This window comes from Diorhabda carinulata, chromosome X (genome assembly GCF_026250575.1).
Source record: "Diorhabda carinulata isolate Delta chromosome X, icDioCari1.1, whole genome shotgun sequence".
In the NCBI taxonomy this organism is placed as follows: Eukaryota; Metazoa; Arthropoda; class Insecta; order Coleoptera; family Chrysomelidae; genus Diorhabda; species Diorhabda carinulata.
Window position 1 is genome coordinate 22796120 of NC_079472.1, and position 20869 is coordinate 22816988.

At 32.0% G+C, this 20869-nt stretch overlaps 1 protein-coding gene and 1 long non-coding RNA gene across 2 annotated transcripts in view; one reads left to right on the plus strand and one right to left on the minus strand.

Annotated features, from left to right (window-relative positions):
• LOC130902036 (chitin synthase chs-2-like) overlaps nt 1–19313 on the plus strand; it is a 37191-nt gene extending 17878 nt beyond the window's left edge. Inside the window, exons 8-18 of the mRNA XM_057813836.1 lie at nt 1861–2052; nt 3505–3799; nt 3993–4375; nt 6478–6872; nt 8418–8726; nt 9881–10194; nt 11587–11851; nt 12661–12837; nt 15472–15713; nt 16190–16359; nt 19052–19313. Coding sequence (XP_057669819.1) covers nt 1861–2052; nt 3505–3799; nt 3993–4375; nt 6478–6872; nt 8418–8726; nt 9881–10194; nt 11587–11851; nt 12661–12837; nt 15472–15713; nt 16190–16359; nt 19052–19236 — 2927 coding nt within the window. The 3' untranslated portion in view covers nt 19237–19313. The remainder of the gene's footprint in view (nt 1–1860; nt 2053–3504; nt 3800–3992; nt 4376–6477; nt 6873–8417; nt 8727–9880; nt 10195–11586; nt 11852–12660; nt 12838–15471; nt 15714–16189; nt 16360–19051) is intronic.
• A 570-nt stretch (nt 19314–19883) lies between these two features.
• On the minus strand, nt 19884–20359 carry LOC130902037 (uncharacterized). The gene is made up of 2 exons (XR_009060351.1): nt 20157–20359; nt 19884–20097 (listed from the first exon to the last, which is right to left on the minus strand). It is a non-coding gene; the product is annotated as an uncharacterized LOC130902037 (long non-coding RNA).
• Nucleotides 20360–20869: the final 510 nt, after the last annotated feature.

Genomic DNA, 20869 nt, shown 5'->3' on the forward strand with positions numbered 1-20869 from the left:
ACGACATGTCCAGTTATTCCGAAAAAACAGGCGAGCATTTGCTTCGAAGTGCATCGTACGCGAACAACTTTTGTTGGATTTTTTCAGCATTTCTTCGCACCAATCGACACGAGCTTTTTTTGAGCGATTGTCAAATTATGCGATATGCAACGCGAACAAATCTTTTTGACAGCCAAATATTCGAGCAATATCGAGTAATATCAGTTTATGCACAGTATCGATGCTTTCTGGCACAACAGCCGCTTTTTAACGACCTTCTTAAAATTCTACTACACATAATCTCGAAAATAGTAATTTCCCTCAGTTATAGTAATACAAAAATATTTGGTTAATAGATAGCGCGATAAATCCTCTTATGTTTCTGTGGCTTGATAGGGACAGTATGGCCACATGAAGGTGGGGCCGCCATGTTTAACCTAAACTGCGCCACAAAATAAATTATCCACGTATTTTTTTGTAGTTAAAAATACTATTGAGTCTTTGAAAAATTTTTTATTAAGTACTTGAGAATATGAATTACGATTTTATAAGCGTTATTATGAGAAGAACAAATATTAAATCTGCCGAGGTTGGGTTAAACATGGCAACCACTGTCAAGTGGCAATACTGTCTCTATGAAGCCACTGTGATAGTCAGAGGAAATAAGACTAATTTATTGTAGATTCATGAAACAAAATTATGAATAAAGTTTTGGATTTTATCATTTGTAGTTTCGTGAAAAAATGTCTCAAGACGATTACAATCCAACTCAAAAAACTATAATAATATTTAATTATTATTCAAAATTATAATTATAATAATATAATATTTAATTATTAGGTAAGGTTAGTACGAGCACCCTCGACTTAGATTGGTCGTGGTTCACGATTAAACTACCTTATTTTTCACAATTTCGAAACTTATATAACTATCTAACTCATTTCCAACCAAAAATAACATGTTTCTTAATTTTATATCTCTAATTCATTTTTTTCTTCGAGCAATATACTGTGTAGTCTCCAAGCATGTGAAGGCAGAACAGACGCTCAAGTGTCTCTTCTTCTTCGTTACATTCTTTACAATAGTGGCATTGTCACTTCCCATGATCACTTCAATGATTATGGTTTTTGTTTTTTCTTCATCAATCGTTAGTCAAATGGATATCGTAAAATCACTTCTTTGACCATATATTCTGGTGGTTGTCTCTAATATCTCTTCGATATTCTCTCACATCATCCCACTTTTTGAAAGCCTATCCGCTTCGAGCTCTCCTTCCACTTTATAGTATCGAAGTATCCACCAGAGGTATACAATAGTGTCACGGATTCAGGAAAGTGCCTAGCAGCAGCTCATTACCATTTTTGATGTTTTGATTCACCACCCTCAAAAGTCGGTAGCCTTCACTATATTCCGTGCAATTCCGCTTGAAGCGTATAAATCCAGGACTGTACGACTTTTATTGATCAGTTGCCTTCAAGACCCACCGGCTCCTGTTCCATTTCTATTACCGAGCCATCTAAGAAGATTCATGTATCCTTTATTATGGATTTTTAATCCTATTTTATCTGAGTTCTCAGTTAATAGATCCTTTATTTTTAACCATTTCCTATTTTTATGCCTTAAATTCTTTTGCCTCCAGAGGTTGTTCTCTTCCGATCGAAAAGCACTTTCAGAGGCTATACCTATTATAAACAATTTTATAGGCTACAGACTTCGGATTGCTTATAGTATCGCTTGTGTAGTACATCTCATGGCTCTGATGATTTCATTGTTAATAATTCAATAATTATCAAATGACATTTATGAAATTGGTAATTCAATTTCGAAAACACAGACTCGAAGCAAAAGGTTCATGAAGTAAAATATAACTATTGTTTGTAGATCCAGAAGATATATCTACCGATAGCGATCAAATTACAAAAATATACGCATGTGGTACTATGTGGCATGAAACCAAAGAAGAAATGGTGGAATTCTTAAAATCTGTATTAAGAATGGACGAAGATCAATGTGCTCATAGAATTGTCAGAAGCTACTTACAATATAATATGCCAGATTATTACGAATACGAAAGTAAATACTTTTCTTAAATATTTCACATCTTTTTTATTCATTTCGTTGAATAATTGTTTTTCCGTAGCATATATTTTAACGTTTCGCGCAAATGTTACCTGCCATTTACAACTCAATGTCAATACCAATATGAATTAATACATCATCTAGCACTTGAATATCAAAAACAATCTGTTTTCACACACAACTAAAAATAATAATGAATATAATAAAGTAAGCAATTATTCAAATGTCTTTTTCATCATTCATGAATTATCTCTCTTGAATTTGCCTTCAATTTATATAATTAAATCTTATCTCTCCTGTTATAACGTTTTTTTAATGCAGTTTTTTTGTTGATGACTTTTTAATCCAATTTTCAAATACTTCGATATTTGTCCCATGTAGACAGCATCACAATAATTACAAAGAAACTCTTTTACACATAATATCATTTTTTTTTATGAATAGTGATAAAATATTTTGTTAATCGACAAAAAACTTGGTACAAATAGGAATTCTTCTTCTTTTAATCTTCATCTACCTTTACGGTTTTCAGATGAGGATGCAAATTTCTAATCATCCCTTATATCTATTATTAGGTCTATTCAATTTCTCGGTATATTTTTTCTTCTCTTGATATTACTTTGAGCTTCCCACACTTATCTCCTAAGTTTGTTTCCTTTCGGTAAATGTGTGCAACTGGGTCCTCTTCATTTTTCTACATACAATTGATGCAGATTGTTACCCGGCATTGATATAAAAACAAACTGCACGTTCTCAATTATCTTCAATGGAATTTGACTGAAGAATTGAAATAATATTTTCGTATTGCTAATTTTATTTGGTTCTGCTGCATTGCAGAACGAAACAAAATTACAGCGAGGGTCTTACAGCTTTCTTCGTCGCATCCCGTCTTTCGTAGGCCACACTTTTCTATCTATCCACTCGTTTTCCTGGATAGCTCTGTCTTTCATATTTTGTTCAATTCCTTCCTTTCAGGTCATTGAGGATATTTCTCATCTCTTTATATTCTGCGGTTGATATGCTTTCTTCGGCCACGTGTTCTACTCCATCCTCATAATATGTCCGGACCATAGCAATTGCTTAGTCTGTATTCTCTCTGACGTCGTATATACTTGACCTGCTCTTCATTCCTTATATGCTCTGATTTGGGTATCTTACACGATGTTCTTAAGTAGTTCATTTCGAGAGTCTCTATATTTTCTCCAGTCTATCTGTTAGTTGGCAGTACTCACATCCATACGTTAAAATAGGTTCCACTATGAATTTGTATATTGTCATTTTGGTGTTAAGGTTAATTTTTTCTGACTACAGCAATCAAATTTAACCAATACATTTTATCATCGGGTTGTATCAAGATAGATAACAAGAAACATAGCCCACGGTTATTTCTAGCTTTTTTATTCTTGCAAGTTCTAAAAACTAACTTAGTAATTACATATATTCCAGCTCACATATTCTTCGACGATGCTTTTATAAGAGTTTCACAGGACGATCAGGATCCCCACGTGAATCAATACGTATTGGACTTGGTAGATTCTGTCAATGATGCAGCTAGTAAGGTGCATGCAGTAAATGTCAAAATACAACCGCCCGTTGTATATCCCACTCCATACGGTGGTAGATTGATTTGGACTCTACCAGGAAAGACAAAAATGATTGCACACTTGAAAGATAAGGCGAAGATTAGATCCAAGAAGAGATGGTCTCAAGTTATGTACATGTATTATTTGTTGGGGTTCAAGTGAGTATTTTTTTTCATTATATGTTAACAACTTATGAGTTGTTAACATATAATTATGAGTTGAGCTCAATTTTTTCGTCATCACTAAGAAGAAGTTACGATATAGTCACATCTAGATCGCTGGAAATCATTCCCATGCAAACATCTTTTAACCCATTCTTTGATAAATATTTGTAAAGATTTGTTGTTTTAGGATTATGGATAACGAAGAATTAACTCCTAAACAAATAAAAAATATGGCAAAAAATACGTACATTCTTGCTTTAGACGGTGACATTGATTTTCAACCAGCTGCCGTTCATCTTCTTGTGGAATACATGAAGAAGAATCCAACATTAGGAGCGGCTTGTGGAAGGATCCACCCTATAGGCTCCGGTGCAATGGCTTGGTATCAGGTGTTTGAATATGCTGTTGGACATTGGTTACAAAAGGCGACTGAGCATGTCATCGGATGCGTACTTTGTAGTCCTGGATGCTTTTCACTGTTCAGAGCCGGTGCCTTAATGGATGATAACGTTATGGCCAAATATACCACTGAAGCTACTGAAGCCAGGCATTTTGTACAATATGATCAAGGCATGTATTTTGAGCAGACCCAACGCGATCAATTCACAATACTCATATACTTGTCGTCAATGTTACATCAATACATCATAATCGAATAATTTTGCATAAGCACGTCTGTGTTTTACGATGAACACGCTAAGGAAAGCTTGCTTTGCTATAATTTTGGCTGTGACATTAAAAAGGGTACAAAATCGATGTTAAATGAATGAATGGATCACAAAACGTAATGAATATTCACATGATACTCTATCGAAGAAAATATGTAGTATTGAGACAGATGACTAATCTAAATTAATTACTAACTAATATTTTTCGAATGGATGAAGATCAAAAATTGCATAATCTCAAGGCTTATTGAAAGTTATGATATTCCAGACAAAAATTTCAAATCTTAAAACATCTACGAGTGACCAGATATCTCACGGTTGCAGCCTATCCATTCTAGTACAGGAAAACTGTTTGTCTATGAAAGGTTCCATAATCCATTTGAAAATCATGTGGTCATATGTTTCATTACCATCAAATTATTTCAAAATGAGCTTGTTCTAGAACAATTTATAGTTACTCGTAACTTAAAATACTGCGAAAATTTCAACGCGTGAAAAATCCACATTTTGAAACTTATTATTTTTCAAAATAGGGTACTTGCATGGTTTGAGAAAAAAATAGTTTTGGTTAGTTTATATACAACTTTTATCATATTTTTTTCCAATTCTTTCATCAGTTTTTATAGAGAAAAAAATTATTGTAGGTAGTTTAAACATTTCAGTTAAGTTGCCATATTGTTTGACGTCATAGGTATAAAATAAGCACTAAACATATGATACAAAGTAAATACGACAATTATTCTCTCGGTTATTCTAAAATACGAGTTACTATTTAACTTTGATTAACCCAAAAAATGGTATATAAATCGTGTTTTGTGCCAAGATGTAAAAATACCAAGACAAATACCTGATAAAGTTTTTTAGTTTTTATGATACCAAGAAATTCGAATCTCCTACAACAAAAATGGTTTGAAAGTGTTGGTCGTTTATTCAATTATTCAACTTATTTAATATTTTATTGTAATTAAGTTTCTTACGCTTTTAATTTTTAACTTTATTATGTAATAATGTAAAAACTTAACCTATAAAAGGTTTATTCACTTTATTCTTGTATATAGAAAAATGTTTTATTTATACGTAACTAATAAATAAAAACTGTATTATAACAGTACACGCTACGTTGCCGGTAACGATAACCTCGTGATCACCAAGTATACAACTGCTCAATGTTTTTATTAACCCTAAGACGTTACAACTAAAAACCAATGACAATCATTTACTTATGTAGTTAAAAATTTGGAATTTTTGCAATTTTCAATTGAATATTCAGATATTATTTCTTCTCTTTTAATTAAATATTTTACTTTCTGACATTATTTCACGTCAAGAATTGGTTTTTAGTGAGTTGATTTGTTTCCGTATATCTATGTGTTGTCTTGCCATTTTTTTCCATATTAAGGATATGCACTGTTCCACAATGCCGGTTTCATACAGATCAATAATTTTTTAAGAACTATTTTAAACTGACCATGACGTGATTGACCATATCTTGTGAAATGACTGATTATTGACGGAAATGTAGATAGACGATAATACACGATCCAGTATTCTCACTTCCACACCTGTATCGATATTTGACATCTGGGCTTAATTCAATATTTCTCATTAATATTTGAATACAGACACTTCATGTTCAATACTATAGTCAATATTTTGAAGTATTGTCAACATATTGATCGTGCAGAGTATGCTTTAATTATATTGACGTGGAAGTAATAAGGGGGCTGCGAAAAAGTAATTGCCCGGTTCAATAATTTGGAAAGAAAAGTTCAGGCATATATAGATATTTTAAATCATACCTTCTTGAGCAACCAACGTTATCCGGCGTAGTAGAAAGCTACAATTTTGTGTATAAGTATGAATATTGATGTAAATCTATTCTCATTAATTTATAGCAAGTTTCATTACTTATAAAACCTATGAAGTTTTATAGACCCAGTAATATCACCCATATTGAAATGGTATTTAAATTGTTTTGTATCTAAAATCCGTAACTTATTTTAGGGGAAGACCGTTGGTTATGTACACTACTACTTCAAAGAGGTTATCGTGTAGAATATTCAGCTGCGTCCGATGCCTATACCCACTGCCCTGAAGGATTTAACGAATTTTACAATCAAAGAAGAAGGTGGATGCCTTCAACAACAGCCAACATTCTGGACCTTTTAACCGATTATAAATATATTGTCAGTGTTAATGATAATATATCAAAACTTTACATCTTATACCAAGTAGTTTTGATGATCGGTACTGTTATTGGACCTGGAACTATATTTCTTATGTTAGTTGGAGCATTCATAGCTGCTTTCAAAATTTCGCAATTTTACAGTTTGGTTCTAAATATCATACCAGTGTTGTTGTTTATCATAATATGTGCATCATGCAAATCGGATACACAGGTGAGACAGAAATTATTGCCTCTTTAAGTGATGAATCTAATTTTTTTCCAAAAACTGATTTTATTCATCAATGTTATCTCCTTCAAGAGCAATACAATCATTCCAGCGCTTCTCTAACTTCTCGATGCCGTGCTTGTAGAAGGATTGATCTTTTGCATCAAAATAGGCTTCAGTTTTGGCAATTGAGCTGAATTTCTAACCGGCGAGCATTTATTTGAGATCAGTGAATAGCCAGTAGTCACTAGGTGTCAGATCTTGACTATAAGATGGATAAGGAAGCATTTTGAAATGTAATTCGTTCAATTTAACCATCTTTGCCATCGACTTCTAAATCGGTGCATTGTCTTAGTGAAAGAGTGGTTTTTTCTTCGACATATGAAGTCGTTTTTCCTTGATTTTTGCATTCAAACGATCCAACAACTCTATGTAGTATTCGTTACTGATTGTCTCTCCCTTTAGGAGATAGTCGATGACCAATATTTCGTGGGCATACCAAAATACTGGAGCCATAACCTTCCGGTTGACTGTTGTGCCTTTGAACGCTTTGGACGTGGTTCAAGTCAAGTGATGGATCCATGTTCCATCCATTGTCACATATCGACGCCAAAAGTCTAATTTATTACATGTAAACACGGCCAAATACTACTCTGAATCATCTACACGTTGTTTTTGATCGTATGTAAACGCGGCATCCACAGCTTTCTCATGGTCAAATGTTCGTGCATAATTGTAAACACACGGCTTCAGCTATCTCACACAATTTTAATTTTTTCGATGTTTTCTGGAGTAATCACCTCAATTGGACGACCAGAAAGTTCACCATCATCGGTGTCTGTACGATCTCGTTTAAATTCAGCAAACCAATAACAAATGGTTCTTTTCGGTGAAGCAGAGTCCGGATAACACTTTTGAAGCCATTGCTGAGCTTGTCCAGTATTTTTCTTTTTCATTAACAAGCAATGATAAATTAACACACGAAATTGTTTTGAAACTTTTGTTTTGAAAATAATAGTCACTTAAATTGCTGTCACTTTTTACTAAATAATCGAAATCTCATTAAATTTTACACAAAGTTTTTTGAATGTTGGTACTTCATAAACGTCATATGGATTTGACAATGGCAGCGCCATCTCTGTGTCAGTCACACGACTTATTGAGTGATGTTATAATTGCACATTCTATGTATAAATTATTTTTCTTCTCTCTGATCATAATGGTGGAACATTTGTAAAACGTAAAAAAGATTGCGGAATAGCAACCAAATTTTACTACTTAGGTTTTTTTGTTTTTGTGTGTGATGCACCGCTTAGTTTTTATCAAAAATCATCAAAATTGTAACTATTTCCAAAAAAAAATTAATAATGTTCGAAGCACTGCCCAAATAGATGAGGGCAATACTGGACAGGAATGACTACTAAACCACATTCGAGCTCTTGAACTGATATAATAACACATTTCGTATTGTTTAGCCTACTTATACGTGGCTGTTAATCATCACAGCAAATTATTTCATTAAATTACATTTTACTTCTTTTTTTGTTGTAGCTATTTTTTGCGGCGATGATAAGTGCAATATACGGTTTGATAATGATGACAGTATTCGTCGGTATAATGATACAAATCGAAGACGATGGTTGGTTGGCACCTTCGTCACTCTTCTTGATAGCTACAGGAGGAACCTTCATAATAGCAGCTCTATTACATCCGCAGGAATTTTATTGTTTAAAATATGGAATTATTTATTATGTTACCGTTCCCAGTATGTACATGTTATTGGTTATCTATTCTATTTTCAACATGAACAATGTATCGTGGGGTACTAGGGAAGTCACGGTCATAGCCAAACCTAAAGAGGTGCGTAAGTAGAAAGATCCTTCACATTGTTTTTCTGGCATTATAACTTTATTTGACCCTTTCAACAATCGCTGACATTCTTGTAAAGATGAAAGTTGTGCATCTGATGTAGTCAAGAAAACTGTTTTTCTTGATAAAACTAGTTAAGTCTTTGCCAAAATATCACTTGACATCCACAAGTCACCTACAACACAAATATGAAAATAATCTGTTTTCTTTAAAGGTTACATTTCAAAAATATGTAGCAGCCATCAATTAAATTATTTGTAACTGCATCAAAATTTATATAACTTTTACTTAAATAGCGTCTTAAATAAGTCTTTTTCATCATTGACAGAATGCTCGTTCCTATGTGAACCATTTCTAAACATTCTCTTTTTCATTTCAAGAATTTTCAAATCTTCATAATTGAATTTATAATTTGGTTTGTAAATGCAGCTTTATTTCTTTTATCGTATTGGTGAAATTTAAATCTATGTTCTAAATACTGAGATGTCTGCCCTATGTAAACAGCATCACAATCATTACAAGGTAGGTACCTGATATAAATATTATTTTTTTTGTTCTGGGGGTTTTAGATTTTATTTTGCAACAGAGGGCGAAATAAAAAGTTCTTCTCCCTCTCACCTCATTTTGTAATGATTTGAAAACAAATTATTTAAACATTATATCAAAAAATTAAAAATATCAAAATTCCTAACGAATATATATTTATTTCATTAAATAAGTCATGAAGGACATAAAACATCATCAAAATATTTCACTAAAACTAAAATTTAAAACACGAAGAAACAAAAAAGTAATTCTATATATTAAGTAGTATTTTAATGATTTTGATGTTGATTACATAGTACAGACATTGCCGCATTTAAAAAATAGATAAAAAGTTCACTAATACAATAAAAAAAGTGAAATTGCATTAACAAATAAAAAATCGTTCATAAAAAATATAAACTCCCTTCTTTTTCTCCTCCCTTTTAACTTTAGTTATTTTTATTCGTTATTCCACCAATCTGTTTTCAATTTTAATTTATCTTCATGGCTCTAGATATTTTTTTGTACTGAACTTATTTTTTATTCTAAATTAAACATTTCAGTTATTCTACAATTAATAGCATTGAATTTTGTGTTTTCTTACATCTTATTTTTTCCAGGATAATAAGAAAGGAGACAAACCAAATCCAGAGCCTGCTTCGAAACCACCAGAAAATAAAGTTTTATCATTTTTCGGCAAGCCAAATGATAATACTGGATCATTGGAATTTTCAATAGGAGGCCTGGTTAAGTTGATGTGTTGTACTTACGACAACAAAGGAGAAGAAAGGGAAATACTTAGAAATATACAAACATCTATTCAACAGTTACAACAAAAGATAGATATATTAGAGAAAACCAGAGTTACCGGAGATACGGAACGAAGAAGAACTACTAGAGGAACTGAATTTTTCACAGGAAATAGAGCTACCAGGTGAATATTTTTCTGGCTTATTTGAATAATTGAAGTATTGTATAACGTGTTGATTATTATAATTGTTTTAATTTTTTTTACAAGGTATTTATAAAATGAACCTTTCAAGGTATTTGTAAGATATTACTGATCTATGCGTAATTCTTTTTCAATTCAAATTATTACGTTTGTGGGTTGAAGCACCAAAGTCTATTCACTAATGTACTTTAAGATCTGGTAAGTTACTACACTTAGTTAACGTGTATTCACTAATGCACACTAAATTCTGCTTTGATTTTGTTACTTTGATTTACACTAGCTCAAAAAGCTTCTTACCAGATCGTTATTGTCCAGGAACTGGATAATCTCAACATGCCCGTGATGGTGGAACCTTTATTTACGACTTCTTGCGAATTTTTTAATTGTATGTTCAATAGTATTCATCTCAAAGTCCCGTTGAAAATCACTATTTCTGCAGTATTAAGGAGCGTGGGTTTTGCTGCTTAACACTTTATTTTTAAGTTTCTAAATTATCAGTAGATTGGCTGGTATAGCCCCAAAGCTCGATAACATATATTACTACAGATATTCCACGGATGTAACCAGGGAGAGGGTATGGAGTGTTCAACCCCCTGCCCGAAAAGTTATGATATCAACATGAATAATATTAGAATAAAGAGAGGCGGGCCGTATAACTTATTGCTAATTAATTAATAATAAATATTGTTCCAACTGGCCTATTAACGAGCGTAAACAACAAACAAAGCACACAACTATGAATAGATACTTAGGTAAGAAAAGAACAGAAGAATTGTGTTTTCGCATCTTTCATGCTTTTCTCATTTATATATTACGGTTTACCTCATGCACTAGACGTTTTATTTTCTTCAACCCCCGCCGATACTAAAACCTGGCTACTTCTGTGTTGTATTTTGTTGTAAGTTGACCTTCTTCTAAACAGTCAATACATTCTGCTAAACTTTATATTCACATCTGCATATTTCTTTTTGATATGAATTGTATGTTCGTTGTTTTGGTTAGTATATATACATACATACGAATATAATTCCACCTAGAGCAGTTTTTACAAGACCTATTCGATAAGTACACGTCGCTTATGAACAACGAGTTCGCCTGCAGATGCGCAAAAAGTCAATTTATCGAAACTGCTTTCTTTGGAAAAGTGAAGACTGGAGAATCAGCTAGCAACGCGCATTTATACCGAACACGACAACCTACAGAAGTTCAAGATCAATATCCACAGACATCTCCACACGGCAGGCACCACTCGAACTACACGAGTATAATAGGATTTATCCTCTTGTGCTTGCTTCTTACATAAAAAACACTTGATTCAAAACCAAATAATAACACTTGCATTGTAATTACTAAAAATATTACAATTGTTTCAAGGACATCTATTACCAGTGGAATTATTCAACCGTCGGCGCCATACTTGGACGGTGACGCTAAAAATGAAAACGACGAGGATGATGATATCGATGAGAGTGATGGGGAATCTATCGAAACACCATCAGATGGTGTGGAAGCTAACAGCTGGTATTATGACGGGGAATTGATTAACAGCCCAGTAGACTATATTAACAATTCAGAAAAAAAATTCTTTGAAAAACTTATTCAGAAATATTTGTATCCGCTGGACGAAACATCGAAAAAAGTACGTAACTTTTGATTGTATTATACGCAATAAATTGTTTCATTTTTCATATTCCCTAGCTAAAAACATTTTTTCAGGCAGACATGTATTAATTTGTATTTGTCGAGATGAACTTTTTTTTATTCTTTTCTATAAAATTAAATACTTTTTAAATTATTATTTCTCATAAATGTATTCGAAAATATTTGGATCAATGTCATACACTTTGTAGAAGCATTATTTTGATAAACAAAAGGCACCGATAATATCAATATTCAAAAGTTGTCTGTATGTTCAATTTTACAATATTTTGTTCTGTTTGGATCGAGATACTGAAGATGTTATGTTATACAAGCGGAGCAGTCGCTTAAAAATTGTTAATCAGGCTCTATCGTCAACAACAGTTGAAAATTGATCTGCTGGTTTTATATGTGATGTAGCTTTGGTTTCAAAAAATCAAATAGTTTGTATGAATGGAGATAAAGATATCAGAATGCATTTTCTATTTTTACGATGTATTCCTAAATATTTAGTGCTGGAAGCTTGTGGGGTTTGTGCCATGTCTGTATGCTATTTAAATACCTTTGAAATATGATGCTACAGCTGAAGTAGACATTCGATTAGTTGATGAAAGAATTAGGATTTTTAAAAAATAACGTGGTCCTAATTATCCGGCTTATAAATAATAGTGTTAAAAATAATTATGATAATGAAAATATATTATTAATCACACAGTTAGGATAAAGCTCTAATCACAAATACGCAGTATCATTTATCGATTTACTTAAATCTTTCGATACATTTTAATATTTGTTTGTTTGTTGTTTCAGGCAATTGTTGAGAAGGAGCTGAAAGATTTGAGGGACAGAATGGTTATAACCTTCTTTATGTTAAATTCTCTTTTTGTATTGGTTATTTATCTACTAAACTTGCAACAAGATATCATCCATATCAACTGGCCGATTAGTCCTAAAGTTAATTATACTTATATAGAAAGCCAAAAAGAAGTAGGTATTATTAAGATGAGAAGTTGTAATTTTTGTATTTTAAGATTAAAAATCTGAATTTTTCAATACATACGAGGATATATTGAAAAATCCTTAGCTTAATATAGAACCAAACTAAATTTGAATGTCAAAATATGTTATCACTCAACATATTCTCCTCTTAATTGGATACATTTATTACCTACAACGTCTCTAGACTTTCAAAGAAAATGTTTCTTCTTGCTCTGCAAACCGGTCCTCCACACCTCCTTCGCTAAATCACGAATTTTTTGCATGGCAATATGAAATTTGTATGCATGTCGAATAGTAATTTCCAGTTATTGTTCTACCCTTATCCAGAAAATCAATCATGATTACTCCATGACAATCCCAAAAAACTGTATCAAGAACGTTTCCAGCAGATTTTTGGACATGAAACTTCTTAGGTCTTGGAGAACCAGAATGTTGCCATTCCATCGATTGTTGCTTTGTTTCTGGATCGTAGAAATGTACCCAAGTCTCATCCATAGTAACAATTCGGTTTAAGAAGTCTACATCGTTTTCAAATCGAGCACAGATCGAACGCGATGCTTCTACCCTTACACGCTTTTGGTCAACATTCAAACATTTGGGGATCCATTTTGCAGCAATTTTCAGTCCAATTCGACGGTCTGATAAAATCATGTCATGAACTACATCGATATTTTCGGGGACTGACACTGAAACTGGCCTTTCCGATCGGTCATCATCTTCAATGGAAAATTTACCTCTTTTGAAGTTGCAGTCCAATTTTTCACGGTCACATACGAAGGACATTGATCACCAAGGGTATTAAGCATATCTTCGTAAATCTGCTTACCTCTTAACCCTTTTAAATACAGGTACTTGTTGATGGCTAGATACACCAATTTTTCGATTTTCACAATTTCGGTGGACATCTTTTTTCTGGTTCACTTTTTTGACGTCAAACTTTACACTGACACTTCTAATAATTTATTGTTCATTGCTATGGTAATGCAATATTTTGTTTATGCATGGAACTGGTCTAGGCTAACTAGATATCAATACATCCTCGTACAATAATGTAATATTAACAGAATACACTTCTTTATGTCGACCCATTTAAAGGATTAATAATAAATAGATATTTTCGGATGGGTGAGAAAGAGACGACGACCTTAACGAATAAGTAGAAATCAACATTATAGGGTCAAAAATTAAAAACCTGATACAACATTACTAAAAATCAGATGAGAAAACTAGCAGAAACAAGTCCAAAAGAAGACAAAAAGAAACAAAACGTCATATCTTCCACCCAAATCATATTTATCTGACAAATATAAAACAGAAGTATCAATAGAAATTCTCAGTACTGTATCTTCCACGTCAGACTTTTTAGTATCAGGTGCCATAATATATAAGGACACAATTGTTGCTTCTCATAACCCACAAAACTGTTTTTCCTCATAGAAAAATGAGCAAAAATGAATGGAGATTCACAAATCCTAGCATACAAGATGTGATAAATAAATACATTGAATCATATTATTTCAAACAAAGTGAAGAAAAAAGTTAAAATTACCTTTGAGTTGTAATGCACTTATTCAAACGTTCAATGTCTTAAATGGTATCAAAACATTTACCTTTTAGTACATTTTCTGTTTTCGTGATCACCCATGAAACATATGGTACTAAATTTAGTGAGTACGTGGATAAGGGCAGGGCAGGTAGTAACCAAAAGCACGCATCAAATTAAATACTGACTTAATGTTTAACTTTAATTACCGACTCTTTTAGGGTGAAGTGAGTCAGTAATTTTCCATTGAGAACATTTGTTTCAGGATCATAACTACGACAAATATTGTACATATTCATTTGTCAAAGAGTGAACGTTAACTCATTTCCCCTTTTAATCAGTTTAAACAGTTTTTAATGATAACTATACACAAATTTTACCATTTTGTTATCTTCTGCACATATTTTTCTAACTTATTGTTAATGCGGTATTTAAATCCACTTTTCACGACAGATACCGGAAATATGATCTAACTAAACCCGGAACGGGCTCAAAAATATCTTTGCGTACCTCAATACATGATGGTTCGGGACATACTTTGTATTGTATTTTCTATCACACTTCGAAGATAGATATTTGTTAAATAAGTTTTCAATCTCTCAATAAAGAAGGTATATCGAAATAAGTATGGATTCGTTATACTCAAATCCAATTGACACAAAAGCAAAATATCACAACGATTACTTTAAGAAAATCCAAAGTAATTCCAATACATATGATATAGACCCAAGCTCCAGTGAATTAAATAGAACAGGACCAACCAAACACTCTAAGATTAATTAATTAATTAATAATCCGTGCTACGCATTCAACAATATCCAAATACATCAGGACCCCAGAATAGTAATAGGCAACAATGAAAGAGATACAGAAAGTTGTCCAGCAAATATGAAATAAAGTGTAAAAAGGGACTTCTAAATGGAGAAATCCCCTGCAGGATAGTAACCAACCGGTGTCTTATAACTTATGGAATCCAAAATTGATTTCATATGAAAAATAATACATTTTCCATAATATAATATTCGCTATTATAATTTATACAATCTATCTAATTAATACAAATTTTCATACAATTTCAGTTTATTATTCAAAAAACGTATCTGCAACTTCAACCTATTGGATTTGTCTTTTTGATAGCATTCGCATCGTTGATGTTAGTACAATTCATCGCTATGTTCATTCACCGATTTGGAACTTACTGTCAAATTATGGCCAACACAGCCATAGATTTCAGTATCTTTGGTTTTGATAAAGTGAAAAATATAACGGAGGAGTCACTACTGGACAATGACCCCATTAAAATATTTAAGAAACTTATAAGGTAAATAAATTATTTGAACACAATAAGTTTGTTATTGAAATTATTTTATTAAATGTTCAAATTTAGAACAAAACTTTGTAAAGCAAAATAAACATAAACTTAAAAAAAGTTTCTTTTTAATAAACATTAAATAGTACAGAAAACACTTTTTAAACTACCACTACACCAACACTTAGTTTACAGTCTGTGAAGACGATAACTTGGTTATAGAAATGCGCGTTAGACAATGTAATTGTGAGATTTGGTCTAGTAGTAGTGTAAACAGTATGTTCAGTATAAATATCACCAACGGTTCGAGAAGCTTAACCCTTAAGTAGAATCATTTTGGTTAAATCTGCCATTCTTTCCAAACCACGTGTACAGTTAGTTGCATATCCATAAAAATTTATGCTTATCAAATCTTTTCTTTAAGGACTCTACTATATTAATTTATTAATAACCAATCACAGTTTTTTAAACTTATTTTATTTTAATAGATTACAAGGAATTAACGACGAAGACAAGGAAGAAAATGTTTCTGTGGGAAAAAGAAACACAATCCATTGGTTGGCAATGAAAAGAGGAAAGAAAGCTGCACCTTGCATAAACAATTTAGATGAAGCATTCTTCAAGAGAATGAGTCTGATTAAAAAAGGGCAACTAAAGGGTGAGATATCTCGTTATATTTATATGTTATACCATGGTAAAGTCTAATAAACTAAAACTGAAATTAGACAGATACATTATCGGTTTATAAAACATACAAATTCAAACTCCAGCTGCGGAGAGATAGATTCAGGTACCACAGTCACAAATACGAAGAAGAAAATCTATCAAATTTGATTAAATAACCAAGAAGGCTATAAACACAGTTTTGTATTTTTCACAATCTAAAAAGGTGCCTTTACTACTGAAACCTATAAAGCCCAGTCATTTTAGGTACGTTTAGGCATGAATTTCGGAAAATCGAGATACCCAGGTATAAAGTCGATCAAACTTGTTAATTTGACATCCTAAAACTCCTCTCAAAATTCACATATAATTCGATATAAGCAACTTTAAAAATTTGGGGTGAAAAGTCAAAAAGATCAATTTTTTGCACATTTTTTGCAAATAACTCGTTTTCTATGAGTTTTACGCTATTTTTACATGTTATTAATATTGTAGAGCATTAAATTCTCTACAACCTTTGTTTGAAACATATTTCCATACGGTGAATTGTTTCTGAGATACAGGGCAGATACAATGAACATCTGTCCCTACTGGCTATAAATAGGAAGGTTCGTACGATATAATAGGTGCCCAAATGCCAGGTATAATTTTTAACGTTATAAAGGAATTTCAAAGTTTAAAGATTTTAAACGAGATGTACTAAATTATTTTCTACTTAAAATGTAATTAGCATAAATATATATATATATATATATATATATATATATATATATATATATAAATACAATAATAGAATGTAATTAAGATATGTCTCTTAGTAATTGTTCAATGACAGAAATAAATTACAAGTATTTTTGAATTCATAGATAAGTTCATTACTTTTCACAGTTTCTAATAATTATTATGCATTATAACTTTCGTGGAAATATATGTCACATTCGCACAAAGAGCACTTTTTCTGCAGCCTGGTATCTTATTCTTTTGGCGACTATGATAGTCTGCATTATCCATCACAATACAACTAGTCGTTAGTATATTTGGCATTCATTTATTTTGAAACCAATCTTCGAAAACTACCGCGGTTATATCACAGTAATAATTCAGGCTGGAATCCTAAATATTCTTGACGGCTAAAAATAGACATTCTACTATCCATCCTACTGTCCTCGCATGTAAAATAATTATTCTTTCACCTTTATTAGACGTAGCTTTCGTGTAACATTTTTTTGAACCATTAACCCACCCTGGGTGTCGTATCAAGTCTCATCTAGACATATTTTCGTTCGGTTTTCCGATCTAACTGTATTTATTCTTTCGAGTTTTTACAAGTGCTGGCACTACAATATAACTTCCCTTTTGTCAATTCTTTTGAATAAACCCTCCAAACGACGTAGAGTACGCCACAAAGTTATAGTGTACCAATTAAACTCACCATCAGTTTTCTGGAACAGTCTCCGTGAAAATAATAATGATGTTGGCACTTTTGGTACAGCGTATATTCCACAAAGATTGCAGTGAATTAATTCTTCTTGAAAGAAATCAATGCACTTTGGTACACCATTGTCTTTTCGTGTTTTTAGGAGGTTTCGAATTATTCACAATTTTCCAAACTGTACTTTCAGGAATGCTTGTTAAAGCTGAAATATCTTCCAATAAAATAATTATTTATGTAACAAGTGTGTAAAGTAGCCTTTGTTCAACGAATCTGAATATTGAATAAAAAAAAGCCTCACATACGAATTGCATACAATATTTTTTCAATGGAAATTTTCCTTATAAAATATATTGTATATTTAAAAATACTTTGAACATTTTAATTAAGATTAGAACAAATTAACAAGACAACAGGCGAATTCGTGTTATTAAATTTATCAAATCTCTTCTTCGGAATGTATAAATGTCACTTAAACATAATCATTACCAAATAAGTAGAAAAATAAAAAAATGACTTCAGCCCGAATTGAACCTGAGACCTCCCGCATGTGGCATCGTATTCTAGCCAATACATTTCGGAGACCTTAATAACATGTTTTTCCACACACTACTGCTTAAAGTGTTTCTTTACGCACTCGAAAGTGTGTCTTTACTACGTACTTTACGCCACGGTCGTAGAAAAAGTATTTTTCTTAGACTCGGTCTACTAACTTTGAGTAAACACTATCATTTTTGCTTCAACGAGTAAACATTTACGCTTTTTGGTAGACATTTTAAAAAATACTGTCGAACTTTATAATACACACAGTTTAATGGCTCGAAATAAACTGACACAGACAAATGTGTTAGAACCAAACATAATCTAATCCTGTTAGGATCAGATATAAATATATTTTATGGAGTGTAGTCACTTTCTTAGATCGTGAAAAATTCTGTACCTACATAGATGTTATTTTTAAAAAGGCATTCCAACTGGCAACAAAGTATTTGAGGGAATCGAAGACTGCGAGATAATTCCAAATATAATTTGTGAAATCTGCGTAACAGCATAGCAGTGATTTAATTGCATGAGAATATTATAAAAAATTATAAGCGCTCCGCTAGTGGCGTTTGAATTCGAAAGTATTAATTTCTTACATTATAGACGTTAGTTGACACATTTGCACGCACATCTTCAAAATAACGGGAAGATTGTGCCTCATTTATCATTAAATTTGTTAAAAGAGCTTCATTTTCTCAATCAATTGTTGCAGATACTCAGGTTCCTAGACCCACAATACAACAAATCTTGGAAAGAAATCGAAAATCGACAATACTTGGACCCGGATCTAGACCGGCTCCTAAGGATTTTGGCAACAATGTTCCTAATGATGGAATGCACTTTTCAGAGCCCTCTATGATAATACTAGATGATACAATGACATCGACAGATACGTGATACAATATATTTTAAAGGTTATAACCTAATTTTACTTAATTTATTTTTATATTGTAAATAAAAAGGAAGAAACGTTATTCACATTTTTTTACTCAAATAAAAGTAAAAACGCAGCTACTTTATAAGCTTAGGTAAGTATTTCCCCGGTTCTGACTCTTCCTCAGGAGTTGGTATTCGGCATCCGTTAAAAGTATATAAACAACTGTATAATACAAACTACTCTATTACCATTAATAAGAATAAATGAGAATTGCATACCGATTTTAAAAAATAATCATATTATTCAGCTGGAGTGATGGATTTACGCCTAGGCCCGCGAGGCCCGGGCCAAAAACGGCATGATTTTAGGGGCGGCAAAATGTTTTGAATGCCAAAATTTCAGAGACGAAAAATGTAAAATCTATTCAGATTAATTTTTGTAAGAAACTTTCTAACTAGGTATATCTACTCAACGTTGGAAAAGCTTGGTTCAGCGTGCAAATTTGAAAGATACGAGTCTTTCTTAAACTCGTTGGTCTGCTGTTCACAAGCGCGGATCCCACCTAAACATCCTGATTAATTAACTTGGTTTTTTGTTTCTTATAAAAGTGCGTTGTGAAATATGATTCAAATTCGATGAGGAATTGAGGTTAAAAATAAAAATTGCGTGAAATTCGTCATTATGCTGTCAAAAACAACGTAATTAACTTATATTTTGTGGGTAAAAGGCTTTAAATGCCATGTCTTTGGGGGAGGACTCGTCCTAATACTAATGACCCCCCATTTGTTAAGACCCTGGATCCGCCAAGGGCTTGACATGATGCTTATTACGCGTTAAGCTGTTCACTGATCTATCGGTATCGTTTCGTTATGCTTTATTTACTGAAAATGCAGATTGGTTAGGTTAGGTTAGAAGCATAAAAGTAATAAAATTGACTTACAATGATTAATAAGATTTGCGGTAGCTTTAAATTCTGTTAATTCTTGTGAAAACATTAAATTCATGCGAGGTTCAAAATTTAAAATTCAATTTGACATTTTGATTCTGGTTACTGTAGAAATTGTTATTAGTTTTTATTTATTAGATTATGAATGACGTTGAATTTTTATAGTTTAGATAAGGCTAGGTTGTAGTGAATGATGTTGAATATTGATTGGTTAGTTTATGAATGACATTAAATTTTTATAAGCTAGATCGTTATGAATGTAGCTGAATATTTATTGGTTCGATTATAATGACATTAAATTTTACAGGTTAGGTCGTTATAAGTAAAGTTGAACTTCATAGGTTAAGTGACGTTAGTTGGTTGTTAATGGCGTTGAATTTTTATAGAATTTTTTTTTCAAAATCTAAAAGATATGCATAGATTACGTAAGGTTATTTATTTTCTTATTAATGCATTGATTATTTTAAGCAATATATGTTGCTTCTAAAAATAGATGTTTTTTGTAGTTTTTCTCAGTTTTCAAAGCTTTGTGATATAAGTGAAAATTGCAAAATTAATGAAGAAACTCTATTAGAAATAATACCTTTCATATTCTTTGGTTCACTTGTAGTCATAGCGATATTTTTTGTATTAAATTCCAAAATAATAATTCTACATTATTGTAATGATGTGCAATCTGTTTAACTGAATTACTATTTTATTCTGTG